General features: G+C 29.9%; 2 protein-coding genes across 4 annotated transcripts in view; both read left to right on the top strand.

The window, feature by feature from the left end:
• The window catches only part of ITP (ion transport peptide), a 115183-nt gene that overhangs the window by 4516 nt on the left and 94093 nt on the right, over positions 1-16574 (top strand). The window contains exon 1 of one of the 3 annotated variants that reach the window (XM_075309267.1): positions 6125-6242. The exons of the other annotated variants lie outside the window; for them this stretch is intronic. Coding sequence (XP_075165382.1) covers positions 6240-6242 — 3 coding nt within the window. The 5' untranslated portion in view covers positions 6125-6239. Of the gene's footprint in view, positions 1-6124; positions 6243-16574 lie in introns of those variants that run through there. 3 annotated transcript variants of the gene reach the window in all.
• On the top strand, positions 284-1682 carry LOC142241394 (uncharacterized). The gene has a single exon (XM_075313162.1). The coding sequence runs from the start codon at positions 314-316 to the stop codon at positions 830-832; it is 519 nt and encodes a 172-aa protein (XP_075169277.1). The 5' UTR covers positions 284-313; the 3' UTR covers positions 833-1682.

Raw genomic sequence — 16574 nt, 5'->3', positions numbered from 1 at the left:
GGGCTTTTGAAAAATTTTGTTTACTATTTCTGATAATTACATTAAAACTACAATTAGCCTAGCCCTTTAGAGGAACGTGCTTGACGTTAGGAATCCCCTTTGGAGATTCACGTTTCCAAATTTACCAATTAAAAAAAAATGGCATTCATTAAATTTCCTCTATATGAAGTTATTAAGTGTAGAAACCCAATATATAAAATAAATTAGGCAATTATTGAATAACAATTAATATCGTATGTTTTTGCAATAACAAGTCATTGATATAAGAGGCTTCATCAAACATAGATAAAATTCAGTGCATTTTGCTTGGTTGATGGCGGAAGATGCAATGGCTTCCCAAACGGTTATAGTCGTTGTAATTTTACTCTCAGTTCTTAGTTGTAGAGGAACGCTATTTAAGAAATTCGGCATTTCAACGCAACCCGTCTATACACAACCAACTTATGTTCAACCAGCTCCAGCCCCTGTAATCCAGGCTCAGCCTGTGTACGTACAAGCTGCTCCAGTTCATCCAGCACCCCCACCACCACCACCTCCTCGCCCAGTAGTAATTCAACCGGTAGTTGTTCGACCTGTTGTGCAACATCCTGCTCCACCGCCACCACCACCACCTCCTCCTCCGAAGCCTGTGGCTGTTAGACCGATTGTTATACAACCGGTTATTAAACCAGTTGTCGTTAGACCTGTGATACAAAAACCAGTAGTCCAACACCCCGTTGTCCAACAACCTGTTGTCCAACATCCTGTTGTCCAACAACCAGTATATCAGCATCCTGTAGTGCAGCACCCAGTTTATGTGAAACCAGGAAAGAAGAAGAAAAAACATCATTAGTTTGTTGTTTAGAACTCAATCTAAAGTCTTAAAAATTTTTGAATCAAGTTTATTTATATTTTAAAAAATCGACCCAATTGTCGACTCAAAAAAAAGTTTACTTGGATCCAAAGATTTTGACCTTCCTTTAAGGATTTTGGTATTGATTCCGAGCCAAAGATGCGGCTTCTTTAAAATAAAGACATTTTTTATGGACCTCCCTGGCTTTAAATCTAGGATCGATAAAATTAAAATTGGATACAGATCTCATTCATCGAATTTTTATTCTCTGTTTGCGATATATTAATAAAGGTATTCATGCACAAACAAATTCCAGTTTCAAAATCCAAATTATGCCAAGTACTTCAAAGTAAAAACTGTTTTCTTCATGCTAAAAAAACTTTAAACCAAAGATGCAAATCCTTAAAATAAGTCTTAGCCTATATTTGAAACGTTTTTATCTTAAATGTAAAAATTCAATATGTCAGTTGAGTTCTTTATATTAAAAGTGTTTTTCTTTATTTTAAGGAACATTTGCCTTACTTCAAAGATCTACATATTCAACAGAGGGATGCAAAATTTCAAGATTTGTGTCCTAAATTAAAAAAAAAAAATTGAAACAAGGATTATAAACTTTCTTTTAATTAAAATGTCATTATTTTAAAGAATTTGGTTCTTAGCATTGCGTAAATTTCGAGTCCTAAAATTTAAGTTGCATAATCTTCCATATTAGGTCAATATTTTTTTTAGTGTAGTCTAAAATCGACTTTTATTGGTTTACAAAATTAATCCATGTCGACTTTCTAGAAAACGCAATTTTGATTAAATTTTTCAAACAAAAATAAATAAAACTAAGTACGCTAATTCACAACCTTTTGTTTTTAAATAAGTAATAATTTTTTAAATCTTACTAGTTGGCTAAGTATATCCTCGGCTATAATAAAGGTCCCATGTCATTTGAGCTAAACCTATTAAGACCAGGTCAGATTCTGCATTTATAACAACCATTTCCGTTTGAGTTTTAGAGGAATAATAAACATCTCGTGTAAGTGTGCAAGAAAATGATAAAATAACGCCTTGATGTGAAATCTAATATCTGTAGATTTTTACCCCGCATTGTTCAAATGATTGGAAGAAATTAAATCTGGAAATTTGACTTTCAGTTTCAAGCAATTTTCATGGTCAGTGCGCCTTTTATACCCTCAAGAAGTGAAATTTGTCTACATAGACCAAATGTACCGATAAAAACTAAATCGGATAAAAACTACGTTTTATATAAGCCCAAGGAGTTAAATCGGGAGATCAGTCTATATGGGTGCTATACCAAAAACATGCAGCGATACACGCCAAATTCAGCACACCAAATTGTGGTTCTGAAAAAACCTACAGAATCTAGACTAGACATGTGCACGTGAGTAATATTTTGCTCACGCTCACGCACACTCACGACAGAGAAATCTTATTCATGCACGATATTTTTTGGTAAGACGCACGCTCACGAAAAGAAAATTTGTACTCACGCACACTCACGCGCGAAAATCTTTTAAATGTCGTGACTCACGAAAAACCTCGTGACTCACGAATAATTTTATGAGTGATTTACCTATAGAACCTGACCTGACCTGACCAGAAAACATGAGTATGGTTAAAATAGAGTGCGTTATAAAACTCTTACCACCTAGGATGTCACTAAAATTATAAATGAATTCAACTCATAAGCATTTTATTATTTTCGTGAGCGTGTTTTTCCGAAATTCGTTACTCACGCACACTCACGAAGATATTATTTTCGTGACTCACGCTCACGCACGACATTTGGTTGGTTAATCACGTTCACGCACACTCACGACTCACGCGTGAGTCACGAAAATTTTCATGAGTCATGAAAATTTCGTGTCACGTGCACACCTCTAATCTAGGGGGATATATCAACACCAATTTGTGGTCCTAAAATACCTCTAGATTTCCAATTTCAGGGAAGTCAGTTAGAAACTATGGTTTATAGAAGCCCAAGAAGTCAAATCGGGAGATCGGTATATATGGGAGCATGAACCGATGCACAACATTTTCGATCTTAAAACCTCTAGATTTCAAATTTCAGGCAAATTGGGCGAGTTTATAAGGGGGATATATCAACACCTATTTGTGGTTCCAAAATACGTCAAGATTTCCAATTTAAGGGAAGTCAGTTAGAAACTATGGTTTATAGAAACCCAAGAAGTCAAATCGGGAGATCGGTTTATATGGGAGCTATATCAAAACCTGGAACGATAGTCACCATTTTCGGCACACCTATTTGTTGTCCTAAAATACCCCAAATTCTGCAACGATAGGCATAATTTTTGGCACACCAATTTGTGGTCCTAAAATACCTCTATATTTCAAATTTTAGCTAAAGCGGACTGAAAATACGGTTTCTAGAATCGGGTAGTCGGTTTATATGGGGGCTATACCAAAACCAGAAACGATAGTCATCTTTTTGGCCACACCTATTTGTGGTCCTAAAATACCTCTAGATTTGCAATTTCAAGCAAAGCGGATAGAAAATATGGTTTCTAGAAGCCCAAGACCCCAAATCGGGGGGTCGGTTATATGGGGGTTATATCAAAACCTGGAACGATAAAATCGGGAGATCGGTTTATATGGAGGCTATACCAAAAAATAGACCGATAAGCACCATTTTCGGCACACCCATTTGTGGTCCTAAAATACCTCTAGATTTGCAATTTCAGGCAAATCGGATAGAAAATACGGTTTCTAGAAACCCAAGACCCCAAATCGGGGGGTCGGTTATATGGGGTTTATATCGTCAACTTGACCTGCCTGCAAACAAAAAACGAATCTGTGCCAAAAATGGGTTTCTAGAAGCCCAAGACCCCAAATCGGGGGGTGGGTTTATATGGGGGTTATATCAAAACCTGGAACGATAAAATCGGGAGATCGGTTTATATGGAGGCTATACCAAAACATGGACTAATAAGCACCATTTTCGGCACTCCCATTTGTGGTCCTAAAATACCTCTAGATTTGCAATTTCAGGCAAATCGGATAGAAAATACGGTTTCTAGAAGCCCAAGACCCTAAATCGGGGGTCGGTTATATGGGGTTTATATCGTCAACTTGACCTGCCTGCAAACAAAAAACGAATCTGTGCCAAATTGCAGGACGATAGCGCCATTATTGAAAGTTGTAGCGTGATTACAACAGACGGACATGGTTATATCGACTTAGAATTTCTCCCTGATCAAGAATATATATACGTTATATAGTCGGAAATTGATATTTCAATGTGTTACAAACGTAATAACAAACTTATACCCCCAACACCAATCTATGGTGGTGGGTATAAAAAGGCAACTTGATTACAAACGTTATTGCATAATGAAAAAATTACGAATTGTTTGAAGTTTTTTTTAAAGGACCAATGGGTTCCAATCGACTGTTTTGGGCTTATTGTAACAGTATTTCTATTATCAGATAGTACGGATAGAATTTATAATTTCGAAACAGCAAAAGAAAAACCACAAACTACACCGAAAAAAATATTTACGTGATATTAAAGATTACGCAACTTAAATTTTAGGATGCGAAATTTACAAAATATTAAAATAATAAAATTTTAATTAAAATGAAGTTTTATTAACTTTGTTTCAAAAATAGGTTTCATTAAATTTAGGACACAAATTTTGAAAATTTGCGTCCCTCCGTTAAAGTAGCATGTCTTTGAACTAAGACTAATTTTCCTTAAAGTAATGAAACACATTTTTGATGTAAAGAAATTATCCTTAAATTAACTGAAATATTGAAACTTTAGATTTAAGATAAAAACGCTTCAAATATAGGCTAAGACTTATTTTGAGGATTTAGCATCTTTAGTTTCAAGTTTTTTGGAATTAAGAAAACATTTTGTACTTTGAAGTACCCGTTATAATTTTGATTTTTAAACTGATATTTGTTTGTACGTGAGTACCTTTATTAATAAACCGCGAAAAGTGAATGAAAATTTGATAAATGAGATCTGTATCCTAATTTTAATTTTATTGGTCCTAGATTTAAAGCCAGATAGGTCGCTGAAAAATGTCTTTATTTTAAAGAAGCCGCATCTTTGGCTCGGAATCAATACCAAAATCCTTAAGGGAAGGTCAAAATCTTTGGATCCAAGTAAACTTTTTTTGAGTGTCAGTACACTCAGCAGTACACACAAAAAATTTTTTTTCTGATTCAATCACGAAATTAATTGATCCAATTAATTTTTAATTGAAATGTCTTCAATCACAGAAATGATAGTATCAATTAAAAAATTAATTGAAGGTCAATTAAAAAGTTAATTGATCCAATTAAAAAATTAATTGATACTATTATTTTTGTAATTGATTTTTGTTCCAATTAAAAAATTTGTTGAATCAATTAAATTTTTAATTGAATATTTTTTAAAACTCAATTAAAATTTTAATTGGAAAATTTTTCGTGAAATTTTTTTGTGTGTATGTCTGCTGTTCCAAAATAGTTGTTATTTTAGCAAAAAAAAAAACTGCTAAAATACCAGTTTTTTGTCTGCTAAAAAACATCAGTCAGTGTTTGTTGTTTTCAGCAGCCTTTTTTCTATGAGTGTATATATGGAAACATTTTCCTTAATATATTGGTGTAAATCTTATGTAAAACATATATCTCACAGTATCTTTGGCACTTTATTTCAATACAATAATTTTACAATATATCGTTTGGTTTTGCCAACTTAAAGATGTATACCAAGGCATATGGGTTAATAATAACATCACCAATAAAAGGTCCTTCACACAACTACCCCTTTTTCGTTAGCTAATCAACCGCGATAACTAGAAAAAAATGACAATCCATACAATGTAATCATCATTTGCATTAGCATCTTTTTTATGTATGGACACACTCCCGTTGTGTATGTGACCGACTTTGCCTCAGTGAAGAGTCTTAACATTTTCTATTTGATTGAATGAATGTTTGGAAATTGGTACTCTCATTATTATTATGGTTATTACAAGGATTCTGTGTTTGAAATATACTTCTTTTAATTTTCTAGCTTATAATCATGTTAACAAACGGAGAATTTCATTCCTCCATTGCTTTTGAGAATGACAATTGTATTGTTATAATATGTAATTATATTCTTTAGTTGTTTGGTTCCTACTACGAAAGGAATAATTTATCGCTGCGCGCCAATTGGTAATATTCCTTTGAAAGTGGTCCATCAAAAACAGTGCATCCAGCCTTTTATATTTTCAATTGTGGAGTGTTCGTTTTGTCATCTTGACCAAAAGTATAAATATTGCATGTATCTGGGATTATGTTATCATAGCATTATCAAGTGTCATTCGCGACAGAAGAACATTCAGTGAAGATATTTTAACTAGGACATTGGTGAATATTAAATTGAATTTATTAACAAGCAAAGATGGTGAGTAAAAAATACTTTTTTTATTAAATAAAAAATATATGAATATAAAAAAATAAAACATGGATATTTTTCCAAAAAAGAAAACCCTCTTGAATAGAGGTCAAGTTGTCTTAAAAAATCTGAAATACATTTTCAATATTATTGTTGTTTGCATCGCCAACTTGGAAGTAGTCAAACTTGGATCACCTCCAAAGAATTTTTATATAGGACGAAAGTACTTGGTTTTTGGATCCTTGGCATTGCTTTAAAAGTTGTGCCTTGGAAGTTCATTTCACTTTATGATTTTTATCAATATTTGTTTTACACTTTTATATTCTCATTATCTAATTCTTATTAACTTTGTCATTCCGTTTGTAACACATCGAAATGTTGTTCTAAGACCCCATAAAATATATGCATTCTGGGTCGTGGTGAAATTCTGAGTCGATCTAAGCATGTCCGTCCGTCTGTTGGAATCACGCTAATTTCCGAACGAAACAAGCTATCGACTTGAAACTTGGCATAAGTAGTTGTTATTGATGTAGGTCAGATGATATTGCAAATGGGCCATATTGGACCCCTTTTACGTATAGCTTCCCATATAAACCGACCCCCAGATTTGGATTGCGGAGCCTCTTAGAGAAGAAAATTTCATCCGATCCGGTTGAAATTTGGTACGTTGTGTAAGTATATGGAACCATGCAAGAGCTGGTTCATATCAGTCCATAATTATATATAGCCCCATATAAACCGATCCCCAGATTTGACCTCCGGAGACTCTTGGAGGAGCAAAACTCATCCGATCAGGTTGAAATTTGGTACGTGGTGTTCGTATATAATCTTTAATAACCATGCAAAAATAGGTCCATATGAGTCCGTAATTATATATAGCCCCCATATAAACCGGTCCCCAGATTTGACCTCCGGAGCCTCTTGGAGGAGCAAAATTTATCCGATCCGGTTGAAATTTGGTACGTAGTGTTTGTATATAGTCGCTAATAACCATGCAAATATAGGTCCATATCGGTCGATAATTATATATAGCTCCCATATAAACCGGTCCCCAGATTTGATCTCCGGAGCCTTTTGAAGAAGAAAAATTCATCCGATACGGTTGAAATTTGGTACGTGGTGTTAGTATATGGTCTTTAACAAACATGCCAAAATTGGTCCATATCGGTCCCTAGTCATATATAGCCCCCATATAAACCGATCCCCAGATTTGGCTTTGAAGCCTCTTGGTGGAGCAAATTTCATCCGATTCACTTGAAATGTGGTACATTGTGCTAGTATATGGCCTCTAACAACCATGCCTAACTAGGTCCATATCGGTCTATAATTATATATAGCGCTCAGATAAATCGATACCCAATCACACAAAAATTGGTCCATATCAGTTCATAATTGTATATAGGCCCCATATAAAGTGACCCCCATATATCAATTATGGCTCTCTAATTACCGCGCAATAGTTCATATCGGTTCGTAATTATTTGTAGACTTACCTATATATACCTTTTTGGTCTAACATATACCACGTACACTGAAAAAAATATTTACGTGATATTAAAGATTATGCAACTTAAATTTTAGGATGCGAAATTTACAAAATATTAAGGACAAATTTCTTTAAAATAATGGAATTTTAATTAAAATAAGGTTTATAATCTTTGCTTCAAAATTTTTCTTCATTAAATTTAGGACACAAATCTTGTGAATTTGCGTCCCTCCATTAAAGTCGAATGCCTTTGAACAAAGGCTAATTTTCCTTAAAGTAAAGAAACACATTTTCGATTTAAAGAAATTGTCCTTAAATTAACTGAAATATTGAAACTTTAGATTTAAGATAAAAACGCTTCAAATATAGGCTAAGACTTATTTTAAGGTTTTAGCGTTTTTTGGTTTAAAGTTTTTTTGGAATTAAGAAAACATTTTTTACTTAGAAGTATCCGTTATAATTTTGATTTTTAAACTGGCATTCGTTTGTTCGTGAGTACCTTTATTAATAAACCGCGAAAAGGGAATGAAAAATTGATAAATGAGGTCTGTATCTTAATTTTAATTTTATTGGTCCTATATTTAAAGCCAGATAGGTCGATAAAAAATTTCTTTATTTTAAAGAAGCCGCATCTTTCGCTCGGAATCAATACCAAAATCCTTAAGGGAAGGTCAAAATCTTTGGATCCAAGTACACTTTTTTTTGAGTGTATGGACTAACTTACAATTTAAAAGACGATGTTAAGAAGTTTTAAGATACCTTGCCATCGGTAAGTATTACCACAACCCAAGTAATTCGATTCGTGGATGACAGTCTTTCGTAGAAGTTTCTACGCAATCCATGGTGGAGGGTACATGAGATTCGGCCCGGCCGAATTTACGGCCGTATATACTTATTACAATTTGAAAAAACTTTCGCCCCGACCGGGGGTTGAACCATTGAACACAAAGCGTCGGAACGTAAATTAAAATGTTTGTGTTATGATCGTAACACAAACATTTTAATTGTTCAAAATTTAAATTTTGACTTTTTGACCACCAAATAACGTATTTTTTACACTCATAGAAAACAGTCTGTTAAAAACAGCAGTCGATGTCTGCTATTATATTTTTGTTCTTTAGGGTCTAACGAATAACAACTTATAACATTTTTAGGTTATAAATTTTTCCCCAATTTTTGAGGCACAACAGCAAACAAAATGTTTAGCGATCAGCAAACATTATGTTCTAATTGTGTTACGACAACCCCTAAGTTGACATTTTTATTTGTTTCAGCCAAACTAAAACATGTTTTAGTGTAATCGAGTTTAAAAAATAGCAGAAAATGTTTCCTAATTCAGTAAACAATAACTACTTTCCCTTTTTCAGCAGACTTTCTGCTGTTTTAGCAGATTTTTCTGATGTCCCTACTAACAAATTTCTTTGGGTGTAGTTTTCTCCATTTATATTCAATAAAAATTTAAAATTGTAGTAATTTGCAAACCATTCTCAAAAGAACTTCCATATAAGTAAACAAGTCAAGAGACACAGGTTCAAATCCCTGCATAGGTGAACATTTTAATTTTATTTTCTTTTTTTTGATTTTCAGTTTTTCTTTTTTGCGACATTTAATTGTCCAAAATTTAAATTTTTAAAACTTTAAACCGCCAAATAGCGTAATTTCTAAGACTTCTCCAAAAGAACTTAATCGGAAGTGGGAAACAATTTATTGAGAATCCCGGTATGCTCTTAAAAAGAAATGCTTGTGGAATAACTTCCAAATTTTTTTTGCAGGGTCGTTTTTAAATTCAATGATTTTTTTGTTGACTTTTCTAAGGGAATATATACGAGTGTGAACTTTGTAACACTTGATGTCAACTACCGTATAGGTCATATAGTCTTATTATTTTATAAAGTAACAAACTACTTTCCAATAACAACTCGAGGATCTACTTCCACTTCCTTGAAACCACTACTATAACTTGTCATATCATATTTCCCGCCGTCGTTTTTAAATTCAATGATATTTTTGTTGACTTTTCTAAGGGAATATATACGAGTGTGAACTTTGTAACACTTGATGTCAACTACCGTATAGGTCATATAGTCTTATTATTTTATAAAGTAACAAACTACTTTCTAATAACAACTCGAGGATCTACTTCCACTTCCTTGAAACCACTACTATAACTTGTCATATCATATTTCCCGCCATTTAAATTCCTCGATTTGAAATTTCCAAATGCATTCCCCACATTCAATTCTAAACATTCTGTTTGGTAAAAGTACCAACCCACTACATTACTCATATGAAATATGGGGTGTAATTTATATGATTAAGACGAGTTCATTTACACGATTCCATTCAATAATTCCAACATTAATTATTTCGTTAGAATCCATTGGAAAGTAACGATTCAATTGATTGATATTTTATCTTTCTATCCAGCACCACTAGCAATGGTCGGTCAGGTATTCATTCATAATCGTTTTCTATTCAAATCGCACAGATTTCACAGTTTATGAAAACATTTCATATGCTGGGTGGGTGCCTAGAGAGCTGCCGCTCAACGAATATCAATGAATTCCGAACGGGTGTAGATCAAAAAAAAATTACAAATATGCCCGGCCTGAAGGAAACTGTAATCTTGTCGTGATAAATTGTATTAATTTCTTTAGTTGTACAATTGCAAATGCTTGCATTGGATAATGGATCTCGAACGGGAAGGAAAATGGCATTTTATTACTTTTTGTCCGTCCGTATCGGTATGCCACATATAGCTGTTGTAATATTTATGATGACTGTAATTCTGTTACAATAGACATTTAGACGCGTTTCCATTAACACGATGTGAATGTGAAGGCGGCGAGTAGAATTTAAATTTAATTAAAATACAGACACAGAGCAAACAGCAGCAAAAAAGAAAAACATTTAAAAACAAACATGTACATATCCAACGAGAAAATTGTTCACAATTTTCTGATAATTTTTGATATGTTTGTACTTCGATCTAGATCTAGATAAATATTAGCAAATGAAAGTTTAAAACATAACTATTACTAACATATTGACAATTACTTTCAATTCTTATACATATTCAACTGAGATTCATAAAAATTCCAATTAAAGATATGTAATGGTTTTGTGTATATTAGGGTGATTAAAAAATTTATTAACTCTAAAATTAAGGAAAATTTTGGGTACATTTTAGAAAAATTAGGTTAATTTTAGAACATTTTAACTAGATTGTATTACAAACGCAGATCTCACGCCAATTTCACAAAAATAAGTAAATATTTTTCGACAAATTCAAGAAAATTTATAAGACATATGTAAGTATATTTTTTTTGACTTGTAAAAGAAAATTTCTATAGAAAATTTTGTCAAAATTTTATTTCTATAGAAAACTTTTGTCAAAATTTTATTTCTATAGAAAATTTTGTCAAAATGTTATTTCTATAGAAAATTTTGTCAAAATGTTATTTCTATAGAAAATATTGTCAAAATTTTATTTCTATAGAAAATTTTGTCAAAATTTTATTTCTATAGAAAATTTTGTCAAAATTTTATTTCTATAGAAAATTTTGTCAAAATTTTATTTCTATAGAAAATTTTGTCAAAATTTTATTTTTATAGAAAATTTTGCCAAAATTTTATTTTTATAGAAAATTTTGCCAAAATTTTATTTCTATAGAAAATTTTGTCAAAATTTTATTTCTATAGAAAATTTTGTCAAAATTTTATTTCTATAGAAAATTTTGTCAAAATTTTATTTCTATAGAAAATTTTGTCAAAATTTTATTTCTATAGAAAATTTTGTCAAAATTTTATTTCTATAGAAAATTTTGTCAAAATTTTATTTCTATAGAAAATTTTGTCAAAATTTTATTTTTATAGAAAATTTTGCAAAAATTTGTTTTCTATACAAAGTTTTGTCAAAATTTTTTTCAAAATTTTATTTCTATAGAAAATTTTGTCAAAATTTATAGAATTTTATTTGCTATAGAAAATGTTGTCAAAATGTTATTTCTATAGAAAATTTGGTCACAATTTTATTTCTGTAGAAAATTTTTTTTAAATTTTATTTCTATAGAATTTTTTTTTTAAATTTTTTTTTTCTATAGAAAATATTGTAAAATTTTTATTTCTATAGAAAATTTTGTCAAAATTTTATTTTTATAGAAAATTTTGTCAAAATTTTTTTCTATTGAAAATTTTGTCAAAATTTTATTTCTATAGAAAATTTTGTCAAAATTTTATTTCTTTAGATTTTTTTTTTCAAAATTTTGTCTATAGAAAATTTTGTCAAAATTTTATTTCTATAGAAAACTTTGTCAAAATTTTATTTCTATAGAAAATTTTGCCTGTAGAAAATTTTGTCAAAACTTTATTTCTATAGAAAATTTTGTCAAAATTTTATTTCTATAGAAAATTTTGTCAAAATTTTATTTCTATAGAAAATTTTGTCAAAATTTTATTTCTATAGAAAATTTTGTCAAAATTTTATTTCTATAGAAAATTTTGTCAAAATTTTATTTCTATAGAAAATTTTGTCAAAATTTTATTTTTATAGAAAATTTTGCCAAAATTTTATTTTTATAGAAAATTTTGCCAAAATTTTATTTCTATAGAAAATTTTGTCAAAATTTTATTTCTATAGAAAATTTTGTCAAAATTTTATTTCTATAGAAAATTTTGTCAAAATTTTATTTCTATAGAAAACTTTGTCAAAATTTTATTTATATAGAAACTTTTGTCAAAATTTTATTTCTATAGAAAATTTTGTCAAAATTTTATTTCTATAAAAAATTTTGCCAACATTTTTTTCTATAGAAAATTTTGTCAAAATTTTATTCCTATACAAAATTTTGTCAAAATTTTATTTCCATTGAAAATTTTGTCAAAATTTTATTTCTATAGAAAATTTAGTCAAAATTTTATTTGTATAGAAAATTTTGCCAAAATTTTATTTCTGTAGAAAATGTTGCCAAAATTTCATTTCTATAGAAAATTTTGTCAACATTTTATTTCTATAGAAAATTTTGTCAAAATTTTATTTCTATAGAAAATTTTATCAACATTTTTTTTTTATAGAGAATTTTGTCAACATTTTTTTTCTATAGAAAATTTTGTCAACATTTTATTTCTATAGACATTTTTTTCAAAATTTTATTTCTATAGACAATTTTGTCAAAAATTTATTGCTATTTATGAATTGCCAAATCAACCAAAACATTAAAATTTCTTCCAATCTACCAAGCTGTAAAGTATCTACATGTTTGGTAGAATTCTAATAACTGTGACCACCGTGATACCAGTGTGAACTTGGTAACACTTTGTATTAGCCGGACTGCATTCATAAATTTTTATACGGTTTTTTTGTAAATCTTTAATGCTTGCTCATATTGCTGCAAATCCAAATAAACTTAATTGTAATCTATTTCAATTCACTTCAACATGCCTTAGTGACATTCCACTGCTCTGACTGACTGCCTGTATAACCAATGGTTACTGTCTGTCTAACCACAATTTTTCGTATTTAATTGCTCCAAAAATGTGGTTTACATTGAGCTCATATTAATCTCGTTGGTGATCTGTTTTAAGAGATAGTTGTAATTGGACTAAATCAAAACACCGACATACCGACATTAAATCGTATTATGTGCATATTTATGGATTCGCATAATAGTGCTATTTATAGATAAATATCATTTTAACTGTTCAAATGCCTTGTGAGCAAATCTTGTTTTGGGGAATTTAATGAAAAAAAAAGTTTACAATTGATTTCAATTATCGATAGCTAGTATCTATAAATAGATGCCTATTACACACAGTAAAATGATTCGTTTATGATTGTTAACAGATATAAATGGCAGTCTTTAGTTCCTGTAGATTTCTCTTTATTTTATATAAACGAAAAATTGTGACCAAAAGACTACAATAACGATAATTGGCTGGCCTTTAATTGAAACTTGAAAATTAAAGTTACCATTACGATGTATATGATTTGAAAGTGAGTAAAATTAAGCCCACACAGAAAAATATATCACCAAAATATTGGTTGAAGTTGAAAATTGTTTCAATTAATAAATTAATTGATACAGTTATTTTACAACAATTGTAATCAAGATAGAAATACAAAGTTAATTAAGTCAATGCATGAAAATGTTTAAGTTTTTAATTAAAAACTTAATTGATACAATTAACTTTTTAGTCAAACTCGGAAGACTAAGTCAATTAGTAAAGTGATGGATTTTTTAAATAAAAAATTATTTTAAACAATCAATTTTTTATCTTACTAAAAACACAAAGTCAGATAAGAAAGTAATTGAAAATAGTTACGCTTTTAATTAAAAAAATTAATTGAGCTTTGCAATCAACTTCAATTAAAACTTTTAATTAATTGAAATTTATAAATTAAATCAATTTTTTAATCAAATATTTTCTTATGCCCAACCAAAACTGTGATTGATACTATAATTTTCGTGATTGAAGACATTTCAATTAAAAAATCAATTGGTTCAATTAATTTCGTGATTGAATCAGAAAAAAATGTTTAATTTTCTCTAAAGACAAAATTTCTATGAAATGTTCTCTAAAAAACAAAATTTCTATGAAATTTTCTGTGAAGACAAAATTTATTTGATTTTTTTTTCAATCCCAATTTCGAGCGAACATCAAAAAATTTCTATGAAATTTTCTCTAAAGACAAAGTTTGTTTAATTTTTTTTCAATCCCAATTTCGACCGAACATCAAAAAATTTCTATGAAATTTTCTCTGAAGACAAAGTTTCTATGAAATTATCTATAAGAAAAAAAAAATTCATTGAAATTTTCTATAAGAAAAAAAAATTTATTGAAATTTTCTCTAAATACAAAATTTCTGTGAAATGTTCTCTAAAAAAATCTATGAAATTTTCTCTAAAGACATAGTTTCTTTGATTTTTTTTCAATCCCAATTTCGACCCAACATCATAAACTTTTTCTTGCAGCACAAAATTTCTAAAAAACTTTCTCTAAAGCCAAAATTTCTATGAAAGAAAAAATGTCATTGAAATTTTCTCTAAAGTCAATTTTTATGAAATTAAAGCAACAATTTTCTCTAAAGTCAATTTTTTTATAAAATTAAAGCAAACATTTCTATGAAATTTTCTCTAATGACCAAATTTCTATGAAATTGTTTCGAACAAAAATTTCTATAAAATATTCTCTAAAGATAAAATTTCTAAGAAATTACTATTAAATTTTCTCTAAATACAAAATTTCTATAAAAGATACAAAGATACAATTTCCATGACATTTTCCAAAAAGACAAAATAGCTGTGAAATTTTCTCTCAATACAAAATTTCGTTGAAATTTTCTCTAAAGACAAGATTTCTATGAAATTTTGCTCTAAAGACAAATCTTCTATGAAATTTTGCTCTAAAGACAAGATTTCTATGAGATTTTATCTAAAGACAAATCTTCTATGAAATTTTCTCTAAAGTCAAAATGTCTATAAATATTTCTCTAAAGACAAAATTTCTACGACATTTTCCCTAAAACCAAATTTCTATGAAATTTTTTCTCAACACAAAATTTCATTGAAATTTTCTCTAAAGACAAGATTTCTACGAAATTTAGCACTAAAGAAAAGATTTCTAAGAAATTTTGCTCTAAAGACAAGATTTCTATGAGATTTTATCCAAAGACAAAACTTCTATAAAATTCTCTCTAAAGACAAAATTTCTATAAATTTTTCTCTAAAGAGAAAATGTCTATAAATTTTTCTCTAAAGACAAAATTTCCATGAAATTTTCTCTAAAAACAAAAATTCCATGAAATTTTCCCAAAAGACAAAATTTCAATGAAAATTTTCTTTATAGACAAACATTCTATGAATGTTTTTTCAATCTCAGTTTCGACCTAACCCCAACAAATTTTTCAGCGGAGGATTATCCTCTCTCAGGAATGCTGGTGACATTTGTGAGTGATTCATCGTAATGTGAAACATCGCTCGGACTCGGCTATAAAAAGGAAGACTCTTGTCATTGAGCTAAACATGGAATCAGGCAGCACACAGTGACAAGAGAGAATTTCACCACAATGGACTGAATAGTCTAAGGCTATGGTCACACTAGTCAAATGTTTGACCAAAATGAGTGTCAAACATTTTTTCAGAACCATTTTCGAAATATCTGGTTGTTTTTAGAAAATAATCCTACAGTGATGTTATATATCCGATATGAGTTAAAACTGCTGGTTTGGCTGTGGCGACGAATTTTTTGAGTTCTGTCAAATATTTGTCCAGTGTCACGATACCGTAAGTGAGTCTAATTTGAGGTCCATAAATTTCGACCAAAATTTCTTCTCCGTCAAAAAACTTAATCATCGCCGTCATTATCATGTTTTGTATTTTATGTTAAATATTTCATGATTAGGTTTTAGTTGGAATGTATTCCTCTACTTGCTTTCTAATACATAAGAAGATCAGCGGAAAAAATCAACTGTACCTTGCACAAAAGTGTTCTGAACTATACTTCTATAAGGTGATTGATTCCCTTAAACATTTCTGACATCGTTTGTAGCATAATTCCCCCATCCCTAGGAAGTCATTAACCAACATTGCCACCACACTATTATCTACACTCAAAAAATAAATATCTTTGCGTATGCGGTATATATATGTATGTATGTATGTGTTTGGAATGGATACCAAAAACTGTAGATAGTTTTACTGCCCTCGTATGACTTACTCATGTTACGCACAATTGAAATAATATTTTTCAATTGTATCTCGTGCATTTGTTGTTGTTTGTAGGGGCCAGAGATGAGAGTTCGTACTTACTTTACATAAGATTCGTAGCTGCACGAGTGTATGTCTTTAAACTTTAGG

This window comes from Haematobia irritans, chromosome 5 (genome assembly GCF_050003625.1).
Source record: "Haematobia irritans isolate KBUSLIRL chromosome 5, ASM5000362v1, whole genome shotgun sequence".
Classification (NCBI taxonomy): domain Eukaryota; kingdom Metazoa; phylum Arthropoda; class Insecta; order Diptera; family Muscidae; genus Haematobia; species Haematobia irritans.
The sequence above is the reverse complement of the archived record's forward strand: the minus strand, read 5'-3'. Positions and strand labels throughout refer to the sequence as shown.

Bases quoted from the DNA above. Each gene is read 5' to 3' on its own strand.
- LOC142241394 (XM_075313162.1), top strand. From the start codon at position 314: ATGGCGGAAGATGCAATGGCTTCCCAAACGGTTATAGTCGTTGTAATT.